The 16,881-nt window shown below is 38.8% G+C and overlaps 1 protein-coding gene across 1 annotated transcript in view; it reads left to right on the top strand.

Moving 5' to 3' along the window:
* Positions 1 to 5,967: 5,967 nt before the first annotated feature.
* Positions 5,968 to 16,881, top strand: part of KCNQ5 (potassium channel, voltage gated KQT-like subfamily Q, member 5) — a 188,203-nt gene continuing 177,289 nt past the window's right edge. The window contains exons 1-2 of the mRNA XM_005875873.2: positions 5,968 to 6,054; positions 15,646 to 15,780. Coding sequence (XP_005875935.1) covers positions 5,968 to 6,054; positions 15,646 to 15,780 — 222 coding nt within the window. The remainder of the gene's footprint in view (positions 6,055 to 15,645; positions 15,781 to 16,881) is intronic.

Raw genomic sequence — 16,881 nt, 5'->3', positions numbered from 1 at the left:
CTACAACTGCAGTGGTAAGTAGCTGCAAGAGAGACAGTATGGCTCAAAATATTTGCTATCTAGTCTTTTACAGAAAAGTTTGACAGTTCCTGCTGTAAATCTTTCTCCTTTCCCTTCCTTTTCTGCAGATGGCAATAATTAGTGAGCAAAGACAGCCTAGAATGTCTTATGGCAAGAAGTAGAAAATAATGTTTTGGTTTGGGGTTTTGTTTGTTTGTTTGTTTATTTATATTTGTATTGATTTCAGAGAGGGAAGGAGAGGGAGAGGGAGAGAGGGAGAGAGAGAAACATCAATGATAAGAGAGAATCATTGATCAGCTGCCTCCTGCTCACCCCACCCTGAGGATCAAGCCTGCAACCCAGGCATGTACCCTGACCGGGAATCGAACTGTGACCTCCTGGTTCACAGGTCAACGCTCAACCATTGAACCACGCTGGCTGGGCAGTTTGAGGGGTTTTTATTGTGCAGGTGATACTTCTGGATCCCTGCCAGTCTCATGCATTGAAGAACCCAGGAATCAGAAGCCGTTTCTGACCCTTCAGTAGCATGGCCTTCCTGCCACTGCTCTCTGAACAGAAGCAAAACATCACAATATCCAGAAACCGCTGAATTGCTAACTGACAGGGATGTTAGGGTTCATTTAGTGCATCTCTGCCAGCTTACTGATGAGAAAACTAAGATATGCTTCCATTTTAAGAGAGAAGGATCAGTACCCATGAAAACTGAGGATTTAGGGCCAAACATCCATACAATTACCACTTTTACATCATCCTTCACCACTTAACATGGTTTAGTTTTAACTCTGCACCTGAAACAATACAACAAAATCTAAGTGAACATCTCTAAAATCTTCACTGAAGGGCATAATATTACGTTAAATACAGCTACATTTTGTCTCCCCCCCCCCACTTTTGTTTCAGCTATGTTTATATCTACATGAAATCACCACCTTCAATGTTTTGAACACACACACACATACACACAAAGTTATGTCTATTTATATAGCAGCAGCAAGAGCAGACTCTTTTACTTACTTACCCAGTCCTGCAAGTGTGTGTACAGTTTTTTAAGCTGACTGCCAATATATTTTTGGAGACCAAAAGTACGTGCTGTCTAGTGTCTGTCTACAGCTTGCCAACTTGGCTGGTCCATAAAATAGTTCAGTGAATCTGCAGTGTAATGCTGGCTTTGAGCTTCCTTTCAACTCGGGTCAGCAAGAGCAACAAGTGCCATTGTGGGCCAGTCCTGAGAGAAACATGTATCTTCCATATCCCCTGGGCAGGTACTTACATGTGTAGTAGTTTCAGGGTTTATGGTTATTACTCTCTGGAGACATCTGTCTGCTGAGTTTATTTTTTCCTGATGTTGTACCACATCATAAAGTCTACTGCCAAAAGTCCTTTCACTAGTCAGGAAGATTTTGTTTTCTGCTGTTTTACTTACTTTCCTACTTTATTTCTGTAAGCCAAGTAGAGTAGAGAACACCAGTAGCAATTCCCACTCCACAGCCATAGCCCTCACAGCATAACCTGGTTTCATTTGGTTACAAGTTTTTATTCTGTGAAAGCTTTAAAACTCTCATTGCACGATGGGTTCTCTTGTGTATATGTGCAACAAAGAGCTGCACAGAGATTTCCCATGAAGTGTGAATGCTCTCAGAAAACCTTTCAGGGAAAGCCTATTTTTAAAGCAATTAGGTCATATGAGTTTAATCAGTTGAAAGGAACCAAATTCATAATAGAATCTTTATTATCAAATATAGTACTTTAAAAATAGCTTTTTGTTTGCAGGGAAGAATAACTTGAAGCCTATTTTTAGCCCCTTTTACTTTTTTCCCCAATAATAATATTTAAATAAATGTACTTCAGAATTTCTATTTTTCAGTTTCAGATAATGTAATGGTTATTATCATATATTCATAACAAATGGCAATGATTAAGTCAATATTTGTCTAATAAATTTACAACCTTTTTTATGGCAAAAACAATTTAGGCCAGACAACTATCGTCAAACATCTTTCAACATATGTTTTCAACCTTTGTCATAACTCACTTTCTTGCATAAACAGACCCTTTGAAACAAAGCATGGAAAATTTAATCCACATGGGTTCATAGTATCAAAACTATTAGACTGGATTTACTTTCCATGGTGTCGGCACCAAAATTATCTCTTGAAAAGATGACTTTAAAAGGAACATTCACATCGATTTTACAAATATTGTCTCTTCCTCGCCCTTTATGGGTAACATTTATTTCATTCATGGCTATACTTAGCACATTCTTCTGATGCAGCCCCTTTCTCAGTCAGGTGGAACGGACAGCCTGGGTCAGCAGTCATTCATGGTCATTCATGGTCATTTGAATGGTGAGTCTTTGCCTGGTCAATTAACTCATGCCCACAAACTGACTGCTGTCCAGCAGCTTCACAGCTGTCCTACTTTAGGGCAGCCTCATGTCGTTTCCCAGGAACTAGGCTAAGGAGGGACAGCACCCTGAGGTTCAGCTCACCAAAGCTGCTGTGTGTCAGGAAGACACTGTGCAGGTCCACCTTGAGAACACCATCGCACAGGTTCGAACCCAACTAGGACCTTGTCATTCCCAAGGGTTTGCTGAGGCACACGGTTGAATTATTCCAGCCTCTCAGACTTTGCTGAGCACTGTTGCATGTTTTACATTTTCAAATATCGTGCTTGATAAGCAGAGATCTTAGATGATAAGTCACTTTAATTCTTGGTCATAAATATTATCCGTGTGACTCAAAACTTGTTGGAATTAGGTAGCAATTAGGTGCCCATGTGATGTTCAGTGAGCATTTTAAAACTCATTTGTATGTTTATTTAATGGTTACGTTAGAACACACATATTTTTAGTTTGATGCTCTCGTTTCATTGTTAAAACAGCTGTAGGGGAGAGGCAATGGGGTTTGTGAGGCCGAGTGGGACAGAAAGCTGGAGCCTGGAGACAGCCCACGGACGTGTGACTCGCTGACTGTGGCTGCAGGCAGGACAAGCAGCACACAGAAGGGTGACATTCGGTTATTATATCACATTATTATATTACAGCATGACATTGTGCAGAAAATAGAAAGGAGATACGCCTGCCCAAAGGGCCTCCCTGGAAGAATGGAGGAATTAATGTTCTGGTGGGGATCTTAGAAACCAAAGAGGTTTGGAAATGACGGCAGGAGAGGGGAACCATACATTTTAAAACAAGGAATTGGCATGATGAAAGCCGTTCTTCAGGGAGCAGGGCTGGGAGGCCTATGCAGGCTGAATTTCTAACGCACTATTGCTTTGGCTCGATGGAGCGATGGAGCATGAAATTTCACTTCTGCCATTCAATAAATGGCACCTTTTTAGTAAGGCCTCCCCTGGCACTCTGTCCAAACTTGCAAATCCCCAAAGTCTGCATCCTATTCTCCTTCTCTGCTATATGTGGAGCCCCCATCGCCCCTCCTCCACCCCCCGCCTTAGCAGTTATCACTCTCTAACACTGCATACAGTTTATTATCTACATTGTCTACTAGTATGACCCAGTCTTCTACTAGAATGTAAATTCCGTCAGGGCAGAGATTTTAGTCTATTTTATTCTCTTCTATACCTACAGCATATGAAACACTATGTTGTGCATAGCAGGCCCTGAGTACTACAAGTTGCATAAATAAATGAATTTTTTAGTACTTGTACCAGGCCTGATTCTGGGTATTAGTAATAAAGTGGCAAATAGGGAGATAAGTTTCGGCCCTCAAGGAGCTAACATTCTAGCAGAGGAGCCCAAAACATATAAGAATTCCAGATGGTGCTGTTTTCTCAGAGGAAAATATAACAGGGTAACAAGAATATAAAGTATATATCAAAAATAGAATGCTCTCCTATTGCATGCATTGAATATATGACAGTAGGAAAGACCTTTTTTGTTTTTTATTTTAAAGGCATTGTCGCTAAACAGTATACACCAGTTTTCAATCTCAGTTATGTTTTCTGGAAAGGACACAGAAACAGCTTACTAAGGCAAGAACCTGACTGATGGGTTTCTAAATTGCAGACCTAAGACCCTTTAAGAAATAATGTTCAAGTTGCCTTGTTCTATTCAGCAAGACCATTCATTCCCAGCCATTCCATTCAGCCGATGACTGCCTGCACAGTCTACCAGGATATAAAACATGCTTTCATCATCTACCAGGATGAAAAACATGATTTTTGACTGCTATCGAAAAAAGATATTTTTTAATTTAATTTTGATAGGCCATGATTCATTCAATTGATTTTAGACCAAGTGAGTGTCTCCACAGAACTCAGACTTGTGATCAGTACCTGAAGATGGGGCAACAACTGAAAAGTCTGAACTTCCCCATCTCAAGACCACTTCCCAAGGAGGTAGAATCCTTTTTTAAAAAACACAGATGGAGGCGGACAGAGAACATAGAAGTCAAGAAAACAATTTATTTTTTATTTATGTTTGTTTTTTAGTCCCAGTGGACATACAACATTCTGTTAGTTTCAGGTGACAATATAGTGATTAGACGTTATATAACTTAGGAAGTGATCACCCCAATGAGTCCAGTACCCATCTGACACCAGACATAGCTATTACAATATTATAGACTACTAGTATATTTTCTATGCTGTAATTTACATTCTTGTGACTGTTTTTGTAATTAGGGATTTGTACATTTTAATTCATTCCCCTTTTTACCCATCCTGAAACCATCAAAATGTTCTCTGTATCTATGATTTGGCTTCAGGAAAACAATTTTAATAAGAGTAAGAATAAAAGACAGAAACCTATTAGGAGACCTAGAAAGAAGGAGCATTGAAAGAAACCAACCTTGTCTTTTCAGACATCCTACCCAGAAATTCTCCAAAGAACTCAGATATTTACTATGCATGTTTTAACCATAGAGACAATGGAAGGCATGTATAGTCCTACTGTTGGGGACCAGTGTTGTTACAATTACACAGAGAAGGCAGAACTATTCAAATTCTAACCTCTTGTGTGTTGTTGGTTGTTTTTTGTTGTTGTTTTTCATCAAAAAGCATGATTTTCAAACTAAAAGGAATTTTTTTAAGGTGGTTCAGAGAAAATGAAATTATATAATGGGCAAATTTTTGGCCATTTTTAACAAGTTAGTGTCACTGGGTCCAAATTTATTATGTTATAAGGCAGTGGTCGGCAAACTCATTGGTCAACAGAGCCAAATATCAACAGTACAACGATTGAAATTTCTTTTGAGAGCCAAATTTTTTAAACTTAAACTATATAGGTAGGTACATTGTTATTAACTTAATTAGGGTACTCCTAAGCTGGCCTTTGCTAAAAACGTCCTCAATCTGAGGGGTCGACCTCAGCGAACGTACCCCCACTTCTCCTAACGCCACTTCTTCAAAATAGACTCGCCCAAGCCAAAAACCGACTTCTGCGCATGGGCCACGAAGTTTCAATCGCACTGTATGTGCGCACCCACACGTGGTATTATGTGGAAGAGCCACACTCAAGGGGCCAAAGAGCTGCATGTGGCTCACGAGCCGCGGTTTGCCCACCACTGTTATAAGGCATCAGATGATTTGTGGATGAAATTGAAGAACTTTTAATAAAATTTAATAAACCCTGAAAAATGCAATTGGTGCCAAATGACCAGAGAGAAAAAACTATTCTGAGTGTCAAAAAGAGTAATGAAAGGGACTCTGAACATTGTATATTAATAAGCTCAATAACAACTAGAAATATTCCAGACAGAATAGTAAGCAAATGATTTCTAATCAATTCAAAAGAATGACTATGATTCCTAGAAAACAGCATAAATTCACAAGAGCAAGAAACATTAAACTATGCTTATTTCCTATTTGAATAGGTTTGCCAGTTTGCTATATCAGAGGAATAGAGTAGATAAAATGTCTTAATTTCAGCAAAGCACTGGAAAGTGTTTTATAATATCCTTGAAGAAACTGGGAAGAAATTCAAGCAGGATGATAGGACTCTTGGGAGGCTTTGTACCTGGCGAAAAGTCTCCAGAGATGAGCCACGGGATCTATAAGAAATCTCTGAAGACAAAAGTAAGACATTTAAAGATTCTTGGAGCAGGGAGTTGGTAGCTCATGTTAGGTATAAATGAATCAAAATTAACATAATACAAAGTTAAAAAAAATAACTAATGTAAAAAAAAAACTTTTCAGAAATCCAAATGAGAGAAATCTATTAGGTTTAGTTTACGTTAAGTCATTTTGAGTCAATAGTATCACTTTCTTCTTTTTGAAAAATGCACCTTTTAAGCTGCATTAATACCCCTATTCCAAGTAAAGAGTAGTGATAACCAAAACCACATCTTTATCATTTTCATATTTAGTCAAGTATATCCCAAATACCCTGTGTCATCCAGAAAGAACTTTAGCCTGCTAACAAAATACACATGGATAAAAATAAGCAAAGGTCTGTCTTCCCGCCAAACTGAAAGCCCTGTTAGGCACAAACCATGCCTAAGTTCCCAGTGTCTGTAAATATTTGTGACTGAAATAATATAGGGAAGGCAAAGTAATGATAGGATGATATAAAGAAGTCAGGGATGAAGGTAATCCATAAACACGTATACCAGAAGGATATGCACCATTATTAACATGTGTCGCAAATTCACCTCTAAGCTTCCTAGGAGCCTGGCTGGTGTTGCTCAGTGGTTGAGTGTCAACCCATGCACCAAGAGGTCACCAGTTTGATTCCCTAGGTGTGGGCTCATTCCCCAGAAGGGGGCGTGCAGGAGGCAGATGATCAATAGTTGATATTTCTCGCTCATTGATATCTCTCTCTCTCTCTCTCTCTCTCTCTCTCTCTCTCTCTCTCTTCCTCTCCCTCTAAAACCAATAAAACATTTTTTTAAATTACTGTCTCCATAAAGCAACACCCTGTCATTTTTTCCTGAAGTAACAGATGATGTTATGGTTTGATGGATCATGGAATTTCAATTGCTTCAAGACACTTATCTTCAGAGATTTCTTACAAAATAACGGTGGCTCATTTCTGGAGACTTTTCCCAAGAGTCATATTATCCTGCCTGAATTTCTTCTTTTTTCCTCAAGAATATTATAAAACACTTTTCAGTGCTTTGCTGAAATCAAGACATTTTATCTATTCTATTCCCCTATTATAACAAGGCGGTAAGCCTATCGAAGCAGAACACAAGCATAGTTTTGTGTTTCTTTATGGTGGTTAACTTTTATTTTTTTCTAGAAATCATGGTTGTTTTTTTGAATTTACTATAAATCATTTGCTTAATATTCTATCTGGAATATTCCTAAAAGTTGTAATTGAGCTTATCAATATACAAAGTCTGGAGTCCCCTACTTTACTCTTTTTTTGACACTCAGAATACTTTCCTCTCTTTGGTCCTTTGGCACCTGTTACATTTTTCAAGATTTATTAAGTTTATTAATAATAGTTCTTCAGTTTTATCCATCAGTACTTGATGCCTTATAGCATAAATATAGACCCAGCAACGTGCTACCTCATTGAATAAATACAATGTAAAGTATGGAGAAACTTAAAATATAGTAGTTGATTGAATGCTTTTTATTCCTCAAGAAAATAGCAAAAAATTCAAGTTTAGTAAAAGTATCCCATGTGTGATCAAGGGAATGAGATCCAAGTCCTCAGGTTGTCAATGGCCAGGTTTGCTCCAGACCCTGTGGTGTGGTAGGAAAAATACAGGAAAATAAGCAAATGAATATCTTCAAGACAGTTCTCTTTGAAACCAAACTTTTGCTAGCAGCTAGGCAGTGGAAAGTTTGAATTTGGATTCCCTGGCAAGAATCGACAGTGCAGGTCTTTCATGTTCATGACTCAATGCTAAACCTTTTGCTTAGACTGAGTCAAACTTTGAAGGATGCAGGTACACACTGGGTATATCTACATAACAGTGACAAGAAGAATGACAAATCTGGACAATGTTCCATATGCAAAGTAGACAAAGAACTGGGCTTGGTAGATTTCATCTGAAGACTGACGGGGAAGTCATGATAAAACCAAATATCTGAAAAACTAACATACGGAGGAGGGGAGCATATGTCCTCGGTAGCAGGACCTGAATGAGGACCAATGAGTCATGGCCCTAGATGAGGAGACCTGACTCAGAGGGGAAAAGAGAATTCCAGCAGTCGAGCCATCTATAACAGCATTGTGCTGCCTTAAGTCCTAAGAGGGTTCTGGATGCTGGAAGAGTTCAAGGAGAACCATCTGCACAATGGTCTCTTAGTGATGGCATAAAGTTAATCCCTGTCTTGAGAGGAGCTCAGTCAGAAATTCTTCTAGCCACAAGGATTGTCTGATCCTGAGTGCAAATCAGGCTGAGTGTGTTCTGTGTCTGTGTGTAGAGTCCGGGGAATGCTCTGAGGGGAGGGTCGTGAACTACTGTGCATCCCCTTGCCTTGTTCTAGCTCATTTACATCAGCCATAGTCCTTTACAGAAGCACGCTGTGTGAGCAGAGACCACTCGTTCCCATTTCTTCTTCACATCACACACATGTAAAATACATTTCATTTTTTAGAACTGTTAGTTGATGTTACAACTTCACAGAGACAGTATTTATTGATAAGGGTCTTTGGTAATATTTAGGATTTATTGCATTTGGAAAACAGAATTGTACTGTGTTTTTATTTTTTTATTTTTTAAATGTTTTTATTGACCTCAGAGAAAGGAAGAGAGAAAGAGAGAGAAATAGAAACATCACTAAGAGACAAACATCGATTTGTTGCCTCTTGCACGGCCCCTACTGGGGATGGAGCCCACAACCTGGGCATGTGCCCTGACCAGGAATCGAACCATGACCTCCTGGTTCATAGGTCAATGCTCAACCACTGAGCACACCAGCCAGGCTGTGCTGTGTTTATAAGCAAATATTCCGAATCATCTTTACAGACACCAAAAATGTCATATTTAATTTTTATTGTTATGCAATGGAAGCTGTCCATGCTGTGGATAGATTTTATGTACAAAATGCCTTTCTGGTATGGAAAAAATATGCAGAAGGACATTTTGTGAAGTGCCAAGTTTACACAGAAAGGTAAACTTGAGACACTGGAAATAAAAAAAATGAGTTTCAGTAATTAATCTGATGGTAAGGCTTTAATTTCTTTTTTTTAAAATATATTTTATTGATTTTTTACGAATCATCTTTACAGACACCAAAAATGTCATATTTAATTGTTATTGTTATGCAATGGAAGCTGTGCATGCTGTGGATAGATTTTATGTGCAAAATGCCTTTCTGATATGTAAAAAATATGCAGAAGGACATTTTGTGAAGTGCCAAGTTTACACAGAAAGGTAAACTTGAGACACTGGAAATAAAAAAAAAATGAGTTTCAGTCATTAATCTGGTGGTAAGGCTTTAATTTCTTTAGGCAGCATGATCTCTAGAAGATGTTATGCCAGCCAGTGGGTCATCTACAGTCAGTAATGCTAGCATGTGTATTTCAGCCATTATAATTCAGGATGCACTTGTGAGCACTTCCATCAAAGGTGCTGAAGTACACACTTTATCAAAGCAATACTTAAAAATGTATCAGAATCAGAGGCAGGGTCGAATTTCCTTTGGAAGTTATTTCTGAAGAATGATTTCCTTAAAAAAATCTATAACTACTTCTTATTAACATTTTTTATCTTAATCCCAAGATTCCATTCCCTTTAAGACTTTTAAGATCGCTCCCCTCTCAAAGCTTTTTTAATGGTTTACTTACATGGACATTGTGCCGTGGAAAGCTGAAAGTCCATCCAAAAACTTGCCGAGAGCGCCTTCTAGGTGGAAACATGTGGTTGTTTCAGTCCACAAAGCCCATTCTGTAAAGTTGCCTGCTCCACTGAGCTAAATTCATTGAGATGACTGCTCTAAACACCAGCTCCACTTCTTTCTTCACTGTGTTATTCATAATTGCTTGTGAGTGGCTGGGGGTTGTGCTTGTGTGCATGACATTGTGTAACTTGCCATGGTTCATTTGATGAAACATCAGTTGAGCTTTTCTGAATGCTTTGTTTTCATATCATTTTAATTCTTGCTAAATGAACCCATGCTTGAAGCACGAGCTTTGGAAACTGGACATTATCTATCTCACAAGCACCATGATATTTCCAAGTAAAGCTTTTTTATCCGATTAAATCTGACAAATCAATTCTTAATTAACCCACAAGAAAAGGTGGTGGTGGTTGTTTTATTGCATACACGTATAGGCCGTTGAACTGATAATATTTTTTATCATAAATGCCCTTCTTCTCCTCTTACCATAATCAGTGCTTTCTGAAGAAGAATTTTGGTCAAAAGATCTGCATTAAGAGAATTTCTTCAGAAAGAAAATAGAAATTATTGCTTCAGGCAAAATAAAGACCAATGACTGTTACAGAATAATTTTGAAGGAATATGGATCTTACAATATCTTGGGATTAATGTATAAAAGAAGAAATATCCCTATTTTTTCTAACTTATCTTAAAACTTACCTGAGTAAGTTGGTGACCCATGCCAAAATTACCCGTTTTCCAGCTCTCAGCCCCTCCTTCCTGATACCCCACCACAGGCATCTGTATTGTTGTATGTACCATGGACCCTTCAGCAGTCTGATAAAGCCTATGAACCATTCCTCAGAACAACGTTTTTAAATGCATAAAACACAAAAGAAAAAGTGATGTTGAAATGCTATTATTAAAATATTAAATAAGTTTCTGATATAGTAGCACACATGCTTCTTTATTAATACATTAAAAAACAACCCCTGGCATTGAGGCTAATAACTACAATAATCCTGACATAGTGATGAGCAAAATCAATATTCAAGATGAAAGAATTATGGTTTTATCTATAATTATAAAATAGGGTATAAAAATATCTTTGATTTCTATGAATGGGAAAGTCATAAATACTTCTAATACCATCATGGTTTGTTGCCATGGTTAGTGACAAATAAAAGTGCAATTTTCCCTTCTATATTCACAACCCCCCAAAATCCTATCCACAGACCCCTTGGAGGCCCATGGACCCTAGATTAAGACTGCATCCAATGACTCTTGCCCCTGCTCCCACTTTTATCCAACCAGTGGAGTGGGGTACTGGTCAGTGGTCAGCATGCATACACGTGCATGGGACCCTCAGAAGCAATGATGTCAGCAGTCACACTCAAAACCCAGCAGTGCACCATTCACTGCCAATGAGCCTGATGTCTAAACACTGTCACTCCCCGGGGTCATTCCGTGTCAGTTCAGTGCTTCCCCAGCCAGAGAGTCTGTCTCTGGTATAGAAAAACATGTTCCTTGTTCTCCATAATGTCATTCTCCAACATCAGGAAATGTTCCCCAAATATCCTTTTTGTTTATTTAGCTACACCTTACATGCTTGGTCTACAACTTTCCTGAGGATAACATGTTCCACACACTAACTTCCTCTAGGAAAGAAGTACTTTCATGTCTCCAACCAGACTTTGTGCCCAAGATTTAGATCCACAATCTATGTGGATGCCTTAAATTGGACTTATCCTCTTCTCCCCAAAATCAGTTTTTCCTCCTGACTTTTCTCCTCCTGACTTGTTAGGGGCATCACCAATAATGAGGTATGGAAGCTTCAGACTTTCCAACCACCACACCTCCTTCCCAAACTTTACTCCCCAATCCAATAACTAGGAATGGCAGGGAGCTCCTATATTTATAGTCTGTATCTCTATACAAGCTTTTCCCCTGATCATGTCCCCAGACTCCCAGTTCAGCCACCTGTCTGACCCAGTGCTTCAGTCTAACTCGATAACTTTTTGTTCCATAAAACAGAGAGCAAATATTTTACCTCCTTTATTTTCTGGCTTGTTGCCTTTCTCATATTGTACCCTCCTTCTGGAATTTGTTTCCCCAGAAGTTTCTCTGGTCGAAGCCCTACCCTTCCTCCAAAGACCATCTCAAGCACCACCCATTTTTGGAGACTTTTTTGATGTGCTTCCACCATTCCCAATTTGGTGGAATAGAACCCTCCCCACTTCAGCCTCTAAGCATTTTTCTTATGACTTATCTGCCTCAATCCTTCATTAAGATCCATTATGTTGACCTCACCCACTGCACTATATTTTCGGGGTAGGGGCTGCTTTAATTCATCCTGTACCTCGGTAGTGTGTGGCACAGTCTCTTTTACAATGGGTGCTCAGTGCATTTTTCAGTTGAACTGAAATGATCCCTAAACAGAAAGTGAGTTGCAGGAATGCCCTACCTTACACTTTCCATGTGCCACCAAAGAATAAGCTAGCTAGCAGGTGTTCACTAATTGTAATTTATTGATTAACTAGTGAATCTTAGTGACACTGTGGTTGCACCTGGCCTTAACCCATAGTCTCATGGACTAGTCATTCCAACCATTGTGCAAACTCCTGCTGGACCTTCAGGACTGAGTTTGGTCAGTGCTTTTTTCAGGAAGTCTTCCCTAACCCCAAGTCTGGCTTCATGGGCCTGTCACCTTTGTAGTCCCAAGGACCCAACACCAAGAAGGACTCAATTCTTGGTGTCATGTTCTGCTGTCATCATCTTGACATTTTTAATAATTTTTAATAAAGGTCCCTGCATATTCACTTTGCACTTGACTCCACAAATTAACTATAGTTAGTTGTGCCTAACCTCTCCTTTCTGTATATTTCTGTCTCCTCTTGTATTTTTCCTATCTCTGCAATAATCACTCAGAATTTTACTTTTCTATTTACATTGGTTTAGTATTCTGTGTGCCTCAACAGATCCTAAGTTCTGAAAGGGGAAAAAAGAACCCTATTTATTGTTATATACCCAAGGTTGAGCATAGTATTATATACATAATTAATATTTGCTGATTGGATAAGTGGCTGAGTGGCTGAGGGAAGGAAAAGGGGAAGGAATTAACAAATTAATGAATGTATTTGACCATCCATAGCCCTTTGGACAGCTGGAGCATTGGAGGTGTTTGGCTTGCAGTCCTCAGATGGGCCCCTATAGCAATAACAGAATTCTAGTGCAGAAACTACTTGTTAGAAAGGGTAAGATCAGCTCAAGGAAGAAAATGGGCAAAGTAATGACATGAAGCAAAAATATTAAACAAAAAGATTAATGAAGAAGGAACTAGCAAAAAAGAATCATTGCATAGATCTGCTTTAAGTACAAATGCAGCTAGTATTGGGATGCTTTTGAAAGAAGGTGGTGTCTTAGTGATTAAGCAATCCCCCTGCTTGCTTTTTCTAATGTTTTCTGGGAAGACTGAACTCATGGGCATATGTAGGTAATAGGCACTCATCAGCCAAGAAACATGTGTCACTGTCTTTATTTGATGCCACATCATCCTCCAAACTATCTTACTGATCCCTGATTTTCAACTTCTCATTAGGAGTCTGTGAGTCATATAGGGGCGATGGAATTTGATTCCTGGTTTGTAATTTCCAGTCCATCAGGACCTATTTAATCATCTAAAGTATCTTGAATCATTATATGCATGAGTGAAAAGTCTGATGTGTAGTTATTAACATTGTGTGCTGGGTGTTTTTCACTAGTGAACTCCTTTCCCTTACAGGCTTCTGTTTGGAATGATAACTACTTCCCTTTTCAGTGTGAAGAGACAGAGAAGTATCCCCAAAAGTCTCGCTGAGCCAATAGTGTTATTGCCATTCTCATCCATGCATACTCTTTCTGCTACACAACCTTGGATGAGTTATAAAATGTTCTTAGTTCTCAGTTTCCATATCTGTAAATGGGCCTAATGATATTTCTATTCCATACATTTGTGAGGATAATGTGGGTGATGCATGTGAAAGGGGCTTAGACCCATGTCCAGCTTGTAGAAAAGGCTCTATGGATGTTGGTAATTGTTTTAAGCACATAGAATATAAGCAGTTTGAACTTGCACTCTAGTTCTGTGTTGGGATAGATATAAAGAGATAAGGAATATGTGGTATTTGTTAGGAGTCAGGGAACCTTTTCTCTGAAGGGCCAGAGAATAAATATTTTACTCTTGTGCACCATACTTCTCTGTCACACTTCTCAGTTTTGCAGTTGTAGATGACAGTAGCCATAGACAATGCAGAAACAAATGGGTGTGTCTGTGTGCCAATAAAACTTTACTCATAAAAATAGGCATTAGAGTCCAGATTTGTCTTCAAGACCGTAATTCACCAATCACTTGTGCTCCCAGTCAAGTGCAGTAGACAGACTTATAAGACTTGCCAAGGTGAGCCAGAGGAGGTGGGAACCCACTCCACTGCCATACTAAAGAACGTGGAGACTGATATTTTCAGGGATGTTATTATATGAACTTCCCAGAAATACGTGAAAGTGAAAAATATGGCCTAGAGCAGTGATGGTGAACCTATGAACTCATTTTTTTTTGGTTGATTTTTCTTTGTTAAATGGCATTTAAATATATAAAATAAATACCAAAAATATAAATCTTTGTTTTCCTATGGTTGCAAATATCAAAAAATTTCTACATGTGACACAGCACCAGAGTTAAGTTAGGGTTTTTCAAAATGCTGACACGCCGAGCTTAAAAGGTTCACCATCACTGGCCTAGAGCAAGTAGCTCAGGTATTGTTAGATTTGTTTGTTTTTATAATCTTGCATTTCAGGATAAATAACTTCAACTTTACAACAGAGTCTTCCCTTTTTCTTAGACATTTCCTTGGGAAATTGGCTCCCCCTTTGGCCCTCAGAAGTTGCATATTTCTAGGAATAAAAATCTCTATAGATTACTTGTAGAAAAGTCTGCTCCTGACTTCTGATCCCAATCATTGTGTATGAACAGACAGAGCTGAGGGCTCCTTTCTCTAGTAGTTTGACTATAAGGACACAGAAAGCATGTGGATATCAGAGGAAATTATTCCCTTCCATTATTATTATTATTATTATTATTATTATTATCATTATAAAGAAATAGCCCTGGCCGGTTTGAATCAATGGTTAGAGTATTGGCCTGCACACCAAATGGTTGTGGGTTCAATTCCCAGTCAAGGACACACACCTCAGTTGCAGGTTTAATCCCCAGCCCCGGGGGTGGGGGGGGCAGAAGTAACCAATCGATGTGTCTCTCTCACGTTAATATTTCTCCCTCCCTCACTCTCTCTCTCTCTCCCCTCTTCCCTCCCTTCCACTCTTTCTAAAAATCAATGGAAAAAAATATCCTCAGGTGAGGATTGAAAAAAAATAAAATAACAAATTAGAATCCATGAGCAATATCAGACTCTGAAAGTGAGCCAGGGGCTTAGTAACAACTATTTAGAACAGTTGACGGGTCACCAGAAGAGTGAATATGAGGCAGATTCGGCTTCTCTGAAGGGAGAGCAGCTGCGGCACTTGCTCCTGGATAGGAGTTTAAGTGCACACTGTCTGGGCCTTTCTCAGAACCCCTGCTTGGGAAGATGTTGATGGGAAATTCCTAGATTCTAGGATGTGGACATTTAAATACAGCATGCAACACACAACCTTCGCTTCACCAATAAAGTTATAAAGAACCCCCATTTGCACCTACATCATATTGTATTTTGCACTTACATCATATTGTATTTTGCTATTAAAAATGGCTGGTCCTTTCCAGGGCATGTATGATTTAACCAATCACATGTGCCAAGTCACGTGGATCTGGTGCTTTACTCGTTAGAAAGAAGAAATTAAATCTGTCATGATAAGGCAAGGTTCTCATCAGATTTCTCTTTTTTGTTGTCGTTTTACAGCTTTCTCCTTGTCTTTGGTTGCTTGATTTTGTCAGTGTTTTCCACCATTCCTGAGCACACGAAATTGGCCTCGAGTTGCCTCTTGATTCTGGTAAGTGAAACCTATGAACAAAAATGTACATAAAGTTTATGTAACATAAGAACTGTCGATAATATTTATGCAATGCACACAAAAAGTTCTATCTAGAAAAGGGAGAGTTACTGTGAAGTATAAAAGTTTCAAAGATCACTGAAACGTTTGCCAACCATGTTAACCTTTAGTCAATGTTCAGGATTTCTATTACAGAGGAATATCTTGTGTTATAGCTACATCACTAATGCAAGTAAATACTTGGAAGCAGTTTTAATGATGTTTATCTATGGTAACACATTATAAGAATCAATGTCCATGAGGTCTCTTATTACATTGATAAAAGTTACAGTATAGAAAGCACTTTCCAAATAACCACAATTTGGCTGTAGCTAAGTATAATTGGCCAAGAACTATAAGAATATAGCACCTGGTTCATGCTCTTTTCCATTTTTTAAAATGTTTTTATTGATTTTTTTAGAGAGAGGAAGGGAGAGAGAGATAGAAACATGGATAAGAGAGAAACATCATTGATCTGCTGCCTCCTGCACACACATAACCTCCTCTCCCCGCCCCCCGCCCCCCCCCCACACACACACACACACTGGAGATGGAACTCACAACCTGGGCATATGCTCTGACTTGGAATCAAACCAGTGACCTCTTGGTTAATATATCTTTATTGATTTCAGAGAGGAAGGGAGAGGGAGAGAGAGAGATAGAAACATCAATGATGGGAGAGAATCACTGATGGGCTGCCTCCTGCATGTCTCCTACTGGGTACTGAGTCTGCAACCTGGGCATATGCCCCAACCAAAAATCAAACCGTGTCCTCCTGGTTCATAGGTCATCGCTCAACCACTGAGCCGAACCAGCTAGGGCTCCTTCATGGTCTTTTCAACAAATGGAATGCATTATGAGTTTTGCTGCTAATACAATTCCCTGGTGAGAAATTCTACATTTTGCTGTCAATCCTCAACCACACAGAATTGCTTAATTTATTTTAAAATGGAAAAAGACCCAAGGTATTTTATTCTAAATTATTCTGGAATTTTTGAGCTCTTAAATTTTCTATTGCAACTAAACTATAGCATTGTATTCTCAAATCACACCCAATTGAAA

Source organism: Myotis brandtii, unplaced genomic scaffold, assembly GCF_000412655.1.
Source record: "Myotis brandtii unplaced genomic scaffold, ASM41265v1 scaffold471, whole genome shotgun sequence".
Lineage (NCBI taxonomy): Eukaryota > Metazoa > Chordata > Mammalia > Chiroptera > Vespertilionidae > Myotis > Myotis brandtii.
The sequence above is the reverse complement of the archived record's forward strand: the minus strand, read 5'-3'. Positions and strand labels throughout refer to the sequence as shown.